This window comes from Rhipicephalus microplus, chromosome 2, assembly GCF_043290135.1.
Source record: "Rhipicephalus microplus isolate Deutch F79 chromosome 2, USDA_Rmic, whole genome shotgun sequence".
In the NCBI taxonomy this organism is placed as follows: Eukaryota; Metazoa; Arthropoda; class Arachnida; order Ixodida; family Ixodidae; genus Rhipicephalus; species Rhipicephalus microplus.
The window spans coordinates 295,940,632-295,949,584 of record NC_134701.1 but is presented as its reverse complement, the minus strand read 5'-3'; the positions used below and the strand labels follow the sequence as shown (position 1 = coordinate 295,949,584).

Here is an 8,953-nt window from a genome sequence, read left to right as displayed (position 1 = left end):
TCTGCCTGTCTGTCCATCAGTCTGTCCATACGTCCATCCATCTGTCCATTCATCCGGGCGTCCATCTGTCCGTCCGTCCTTCCATCTGTCCATGCATTCGTGTGTGCATCAGTCCGTCCGCATCCGTTCGTTCATGCTTCCGTCCATGCTTTCACCCGTACGTCCGTCTGCCTGCCTGCCTGCCTGCCTGCCTGCCTGCCTGCCTGCCTGCCTGCCTGCCTGTCTGTCTGTCTGTCTGTCTGTCTGTCTGTCTGTCTGTCTGTCTGTCTGTCTGTCTGTCTGTCTCCCTGTCTGTCTGCCTGCCTGCCTGCCTGTCTGTCTGTCTGTCTGTCTGTCTGTCTGTCTGTCTGTCTGTCTGACGCCTGACACAGGACAAGGTTAGACTAAGAAGAGCTTCCCTCCTAAAATAACGACGAGCCCAGATTATTCCGGTGGAAGGTAACAAACCAAAGCCGACAGAACCAGACGGCACAGAGCAGGGATGAAACGCTGGAGTAAAACCGAAGCAAGCCGGGCCAAAAGCCCATCGACGGCGATTCTAAGCTTCGCTAAAGAAAGCACTGACCCTTCGGTATATTGTTGGACTTGAAGACAGAGAGAGCAGATAAGTGCCACTTCTAAGCTTATAAAGCAGCAAAATGTCTACGATACAAAGAGATTGTTTTGATTAGAGACCGCCACTTAACCCTCGAAGGACGCCCCCACTGCTGAGACTCCTACAACATTTTTCGTGATATAGCGCACCTTCCTATGTGTGAAAAAGATTTTAACGTGGTATTCTTTTGTGGAGTAAAACGTTACTTTTTCTCTCCACTTCGTGTTATGGCATTCCTCATGGTCAGCCCGCCAAGGTGGCCGGAAGATAGGGCTTTTATTCAGCACTTAGTATTACAAACTGGTGAAATTTTTTGTGTTCTGGCGATGTTAGGGCGTCACTGTTGGGGATTGTTTTTTTGCTTGTTTTTTTATTTACTTGTTCCTTTCATGAGTTATTTAGTAAGCAGTTGATAGGAGGATGGTGAAAACATTGCATGAAAAATCAGTTAAGCAGCTTTGCCAAGAGCACCTTAACGAGGATGTTATCAGAATGGCCGAATGCTAAAACACCACGAGAGTCTCCACGAGATGCGCGCACTCTGGCAGGAACATTGTAAGAAGTCGTTTCACGAGAGAGACTCACGTCTCTCTCGTGAGTCTCTCTCGCATGAGTGGCGTTTGTGTGGCCTGCCTAGTACGCTTGTATCTGAGCAACGCCTTTTCTAGAAAGACGCCTGCGACATCGCCCGCTTTCCCTTGGGGACGGGAGGTATTGTAGTTTTCTGCAACCAAATAACGCTTTCTGTCACCAAAGAGCACTTGCAGCCAATACTACTACTTCCGCTAGTTTCTAAAGTGAGGCAATCGCAAAGTCACGACCACGTTGCCTCTTAGATGGCAGTAAACATTGTTTTAATCTGAGAGGCTGCAAGATTCAAAGCGGCCACCACAGCGAGCGCTCGCAGCCGACACTGTTTGGGGAAGCGCATGAGGAGAGAACAACAGAGGGCCGGGTATTATGGAGTTTCTGATAAATTCACTAGAGGTAACTCTGGCGCTAGTGTCTAAGGTAGCAGCAACGCACGGTGCTTTAGCCAGCATAAGAATGATGGTTAGTAGACAAATTTCACAAATCTCCGTACTTATGGCTTCGTTCATGTTCGTTTGGCTTAGAGCAGTTTTGTCACGAAACAAAACTGAACAATGTTTCAGCGGTTGTGCTTCACCACCTCATACACTTAGGATTACATTTCTTAATCGGGTCACGAGGTTCAAAGGGATTTGTTCTTTCCTTCGAAACGAAACCGAAACAAAGCAATAAACAAAGTCAAAAGTGGGATTCGTCACCCACAAGTATGAAGATTAGGCAAATCCATGTGCTACTCGTCATTCCCATGGTCACTGAACGATCGCCGCGCCACAATCCGCTGTAGTAATTTTGGGAAACTATATGCCGGGTACAAGCTTTTCGGCTCAAGTCACAGGCATCTTTCAAGAGAAAGCGTTGATCTGAGCTTCAGAATTGGGGACCCAGGACAGTGGGCCCCTAGCTGCGTGGGGTAAGCTGCTGTTGCATTTGCAGGAGCATCACAGCTTGAGAACTCAGTCAAACGCAGGCGCCGTTGGATCAAACGCACGGAGTGCCACAGGCGGCTAAATTCAAATCATGCGGCGAACGGGCCACACTGCGTCGTTGACGACGCTACGTCTACATCGTTTTGCTGCCGGCACAAGATGCCTGCCCACGCTAGTTCTTGATTTTTGGGTCTTCGGACAAGGCAAGCGCACGAGCCCATGGGTGCCTTGTGTTCGACGCATGCGCCCTGGTCACTCAATTTCATGGGTCCCCAAGCTCCTTCGAGCGCCAATTCCCAAACTCTATATTCTTTTACACCACCTTGTGTCTTTAACGACGCCGTAAAAAACACGCCTATAGGAGTAAATAATGTTTCGTTGAAATAGCACATGGGTGTAAATACCACACGCGTGTACGTTTTCAACCTGCAGTCGAGCAACGAACCTACGTGGCTGAGGCATAAACCAGGTAAGCATGAATTGGCGAAATATATAGGGATCGGGTGACAAGTATAACTTGATAGCATGCTTCTGTTGTTTATTTTTCTTTATGTGTTATATAAAAAGTTTTTCTCGCTTTTATTTTTACGTTACCATACTTTAGTGTTTAATTCATGCATGACACTTCCATTCCTGTTATTCATATATATATATATATATATATATATATATATATATATATATATATATATATATATATATATATATATATATATATATATCACGCTCTTTAGAATTCTACTGAGACCAACTTCACCACTGTCTACCAGGGAGACCACAGCTTCGTCATAGCGACTGAACTTCTGCTTTTTCTCCAGTCTGTTTCACGCGTTACGCGTGAAGTCATGAAAATGAAAACGATTGATTCGTTGATTGCTTGATTGATTGTGAATTGAAGAACGGCCGGGGAAGCTCCACGTCACCTCCCCCTTAGATATACCCAAACATAGCATGTTTAATTACACATTATGACAAAAGCGTTTGCTTTAAAGTGCAGCACCACTGTGGAGCTGCACTTTAGTAAAACCACGAGAACGTTTGTTGCATTCTCATATACGTGTAACACCACTTGCAGGCCTTAGTTGCAGTGTCACAATTTTAGTGTTGTAACAATACCAGCCTGTTTTTCGTGCTGTTTTTGAAACCACCGACAAAATGCCGTTCGTGCAGTTCGTGCCAGAATAGCTTTATCTAGAAAGCGTCCCTTTTTCAGCTATTTGGCTCATGCTTCAATGTGTCTGCGTTATTAGAACATAGTTCTCGTGTAGCAGAAGGTGAATACTTCGTCCGCGCCGAGTGAAAGTTAGCTATTTGGTGCCTATATAATAACACAATAAGTAAAGAGTGAGCATTCTCATATGGTGTGTAACTCATGGTCTTGGGAAATTCATAGGACAGCAGAGAGCGCAAACGAAATATTTCAAAGAAAGGTTTTTAATTACACCGTAGCATTTTCAAAGGCAACAGATCTTTCAAAGTGCGGAAGTCGATGACAAGACATTGACTAGAGCCCATGGCACCCAGCTGCTTAGAGCAGTTCTCAGCACTATTTACAATGAACCGTAAAACTCTTACATAGTGATATAAGCAACATGCGCGCTAAGTTGTTTCTTCACGTTGCGCTTCGCTAGTAGGCAAATCAGTTTGACTTTTTCTCCATTGAAAACATCGCACAATCAAGTAAGTGAGCGCAACTCAATTTGTACGTTTTTTTCAAGTATGTACAGGGCTAAAAGCATTTACATTATATACATAGGTAAAAGTACTTTTATCAGATGATATAATTTACAAGTGAGGTGTGAGTGAAAATGAGTTGGACCATTCGTGAGATGAGCATGCTTCTCGCATAAATATAGTTTGCAACTTGTAACGCAAATGAGCTTGCATGGTTGTGGGACATACGAGTGAACTATGTACAACAGAATGAGGCACTGAAGTTCCTTTTCACAGCTTTTCCAGCGTCTCGTACCTGCAGTGCTGCGTACTGCGCAGCTTGGTGATGCTGATGGCTGATACAATTAGAAGCAGGACATTACACAGGGCGAGGGCCACAACGACATAGACAGTGCTATGCTGCGTTGTTTCACTGGCTCGGAGGCTGTGTGGACTCGGCTCGAATACAAAGACCTGGGACGAGCTTATGGAGTGCGGCTCGGCTGCTGGCACTTCCAGCGCGCTGGCCCTGGAGATCTTCATGAGTGGGACGATGTCGTGCCAAAAGGCGACGGCCCGGCCGAGCACGCTGCGACGGGCGGCGCAGTGGCCAGTGGTGAAGTGCATAACCATTTGGTTCTCCTCCGTGTACTCGGGCCATTGAAGGTCATGGGCGCCACCAACAATACTCGGATCACTGAATCAGGAGAAAAACTGTTGTTAATAATAGAGATACAAAAAGAAGAGAATAATACAGCACGCACCTGTTGAGGGCAAAGTTTCCAATGGAAGCACCGAGCTTGATGCTCAGTCTTGCCTCGGGCTTGGGTAGATCGTGCTGCTTGAGAACGAGACCCATGGCGAAGAGCACGTCGTCTCCGTGGGCTGCCGCAATGAAATCTGGCTGTTTGGAGAATGATGGGCGGTGAGAAAACTGGTAGACGTACACCGAGCCCTTCTTGTGGTGAGCTAGTAGGCGGGCCATCTGTTCGGCGTGGGACGCCACGTACATGTCACCGCAGAATTGGACATACTGAGCTCGCAGACCTTCTCTGATGTGCTGATAGTGATACTCGTGCTGAACGAGCAAAGAAAGCACGTCATCATCTCGGACATTGAAGTCGCGCAGATGGAACTGCACCATGTCGGCTACATCTTGCGTCGTCAGCTTGTTTTGTATGAGGCGCTCGAAGAATTGTGACTTGAGGTACTGCAGCGTTAAAAAGCACAGCGATCCCTCATGCTGGTTTGTACCGATGATGACATCAACGGCTTGGTGACGACCTTTCTTCACAACCTCAAGCGGCTCTTCCACGACCAGCACACCGTCCATCACGGGCTTGAAAAACTTCCCAATGCGGGCTGTGGCACGCAGCAACTCCGGGGCCGACACGTTTCGCAGACATGTGAGCATATCGACGCTGAAATCAGCCGAGGGGCAGCCGAGGGCACTGGCGAGCTTCTCCGTTGTATTGAGGGGATCGGAATCGAAGACGTAGTCCCCTACAGCGATGCCGCTCTGCATCACTGCTTTCTCGAAAAGCTTCTCTTTAATCGGTGTGGTTATGTGTATGCTGATGCTCATAGATCCGGTGAAACGGCCCATTACGGTAATCTTGTCGGGATCGCCACCAAAGCGAGCGACATTCTTCTTGATCCACCGCAGGGCCATACGCTGGTCGTGAAGTCCAACATTTCCCGGAGCATCGGGTGTCAGTGCAGCGAGGAATCCGAAGGCAGACACTCTGTAGTTGACCGTGACAACTATGGCGTTCGAATGAACGGCCAAGTAGCTGCCGTCAAACTGGCGAGCAATAGCGTAGTCGAAGCCCTCTCCAGGAAGCCAAACGATCACGGGCAGCCGACCTGTATCTCCCGAATCAGGTACGTACAAGTTCAGGGTCAGGCAGTCTTCGCTCATCTCGGAGTCGGTGTCCAAAAAGCTGCTCATCAGTTCTTTCAGGTGAGCCGGCTGGAAGCAAGATGGTCCGTGGCGGCTCGCATCCAATACCGCGCTGCCCGCGTCATCCAGTGGCTGAGGCGGAGCGAATCGCAAAGCTCCCACGGGGGGCATGGCGTACGGCACGCCCAGAAAGTGGTTGACGTGGTGGTGATGCCCTGTTTTGACGCGCAAGCCCACAACCAGACCCGACGACGTTTGCACGGAAGTGGGCCTGCGCGCCGAAAGCATGCCTACGAGGCACAGAAGGGTCAGAGCGGCGACTCGCATTTTCGCGGCCAATGAAGCTCATCTGCAGTCGCTGCTCATCGCTGCGCCTTTATAGGCGGCCGCCACGAGAGGGTGACGCGATAAGCCGCCACGCGAGGGTGACGCGTGGAGAGAAGAATGCCAGTGACCCCATTCGCGGTACTTCCTTCTCCTCGGAAAGCGAAAGGAAGATGGCGCCAACGGAAAAGTATACGGTCCGCTTTGACCCCGCGCGTCTGAATGAATTTTGATGCCCACGTATCGACGACGGCTCGCACAGAAGCTGCGCAGGTTCTCCACCGCCACATGAACTTGCTCCCGTGGTCGACTTGAGTTGTTCCAAGTCTAGACGCGTGTTCTAGGAATATACAATTTGTCTCTGCATCTTGTGGCCGCATCAAGAGTGCTGTCGACCTCACTTCAGTGCTGTACAGCAGTATATTCCTCTTTGCTTTGTTCTTTCTGACGCCTGGTGTGATTATGGCAGGCTCCACAATAGTCTGGACTTGTTCCGAATAAGTGAGCTATCATTTTCAAACAAATGCAATGGGCATCGCACTCCAATCTCGCATGCAGTCGCGCTAGAGCAGAACATGCACTAACAGCGTACTTACATTCCTCCGATGGATTTATCGGTGCAAGATATACGAGAGATATAAAAAACAATTAGGGGACCCTAAAGCTTCGCCGTTAGGAGTTGAACGCGACAGCGATATCCTGTTCCTAGTGCGTACTTCAAACACCCAGTGCATGAAGCCTTTTCGAACTGGCTATGCACCCACTACGTGGCCTTAAGAGAATAGACGCAGTAGCGTGTGTGCCTTTTGTAGTGAATGACCGGCTTTAAACCATGACGTCATTATGATAATTACATGTTTTACGCACACTGGCAATGGGCGCTTGTACCACGCATTCTTACTGCAATGTTTCTACAGTGTGGTATAACAACGCTGGCCACCCAAACGACCTGGGTTCGACCCTCACTCTGACCCAGAATTTGTTATTTCCTTAATTTGCATTGTCCTCGACATTTCGGCCACGCTTAAGATTTTTCGCCTACAACCAACGACGCCGAAATTTCCATGGAAGGAGCTCTTTAACGCTATTATCTAGCAGCATCACCATTGAGCCGTCTGTTGCCGTGCCTTAGAAATAAGTGTGGCAGCTGAGCCTTCGTTATGTCGGTATTTGTGAAAACGGGAGGGCGCAGGCGCACAGTTAATATCATAAATGTCAGTGTCCGAAGGATTAAAATTCAGTTGGCAGTTAGCTTCGAAAGCACGGCCTTGCTGAAACGTCAAAGCGCTGTTCGCAGTTCGTTCTGTATCAACAATAGCCAAACGTTACACCTTCATTTCTCACTCTTAACAAGCTCAAATATTCAAAGCAAGGCCTCTAGGGACGCCGTAGTTTGTGTTAGTTGCTTCAGAGGAAATGCAACGCTAACACACGAAGGGTTCACCGCCTCTCTAAAGGTGGATTGACCCCTAGCTGGCCTTTTCTTTTTGGGTGCATTTTCGCACTCACTCTATCGTCGGGAGCTTTGCATGCTCGGCCGACAAACAAGAGGTGAACCGGTGCTGACGACCCGCAGGTGGATAAGAGCGGGGTCACCCCGGAGATGATGCACTAACCAGCACAGGGGAGAGCAGCTTGTTTGTGCCAATCAGACAGAAACCTGAACGGCCGCTTATCGAGATGAGTAAGGAGCGGCGGCGGCTGCTTGTTGCCACATGTCGTTTACCTGCAGCATTTTTCACATCCCACCCGTGGCTCACCAGTTCTGAGGAAATGTGTTCCCCTCCAACGCGTTGACATCCTTCGGAATCACTCGTGTCTCAGTCATTTGTTCTCCTCGATGACAACTTCTTCCATGACCAGAGCTGCCAGCGTCAGACAGCATATCAGTTACGGGTCACCCAAACACCCTTTGCTGGGGCGCTGTATGCAAGCAGTCCCATCTAATCATTTTCAACGTTTTATGTGCCGAAAGCATGATGTAATTGCGTGCAGTGGTTAATGCGGATTAAATGGTCCTCACCTCGGCTTCTTTAACATGCACCTAAACCTGACTTCCCGGGTGTTCTAGAATTTCGCCTTCATGAAAAATTATTCACCACGGGAGCCAGTCGAACGCACATGCTCGAGCTTACAGAGCGACGCCATACCTCAACTGGCAGGTAGAAAAGTTCTGGGGCAAACGAGATAGAGCGACTTCTTCACGGCACTTTTTCAGCAAGAGAGAGTTTAAAGGTCAACAAGGAGCATCGCACGCCGCTTTGCGAGTGTTTGTCTATTCAATATATTGTAGGTAGTGCAGTTGTGAAATCATGACACGCTATTCCGAAATTATCAATTATAAAGCACTTTTGCTTAATATAAAGGAAACCGCAGCCCTGGCTACCAAGAGTGGGATCGATCTCGAGAAATGCTCTATTTTATTATATAGTTACATCAATCAACAACACAAGAGGAAAGATTGTAATTACAAAACCTCTTAGAACGGAAAGCGTAAACTTAGGCGCTGTTTTTTTTCTTTCTTCGGCCCAATATCAATGAGAACTAGCGGACAACAATGCCACGGAGAGTATAGGAGAAGTAATTAGAAGTAATCTCATTGTGAAAGAAGAAAAGTGGATGAAGAGATAACTTGCCACCGGCTGGATCCGACCCTGTGAACTTTGAATAGTGCGTCTACCACCGAGCTACGATGACGGTCATCCCCCTGTCCACCTTATAGGGTATACATGTGCATTTAAATGTGGGAGCTGCCGTCACCTTTTAAAGTGGACGGGGGATGACCGCCACCGTAGCTCATTGGACGCGCTGTTCGAAGGTCGCATGTTCTGACCCTGCGGGTGCATGGCGATGCATCTTTCTGCCCACTTTTCTTTCTTTATAATTACGTTAAAATTACTTCTAATGACAGCTTCTATACTCTCCGTATCATTATTGCCTGCTAGTTCTCATTAATATTCT

General features: G+C 48.2%; 1 protein-coding gene across 1 annotated transcript; it reads right to left on the bottom strand.

Annotated features, from left to right (window-relative positions):
* Positions 1-3,528: 3,528 nt before the first annotated feature.
* Positions 3,529-6,019, bottom strand: LOC119178568 (carboxylesterase 1C). Its single transcript, XM_037429777.2, has 2 exons — positions 4,530-6,019; positions 3,529-4,462 (listed from the first exon to the last, which is right to left on the bottom strand). The coding sequence occupies exons 1-2, from the start codon at positions 5,993-5,995 to the stop codon at positions 4,057-4,059; spliced, it is 1,872 nt and encodes a 623-aa protein (XP_037285674.2). The 5' UTR covers positions 5,996-6,019; the 3' UTR covers positions 3,529-4,056.
* Between the last annotated feature and the right edge of the window lie 2,934 nt (positions 6,020-8,953).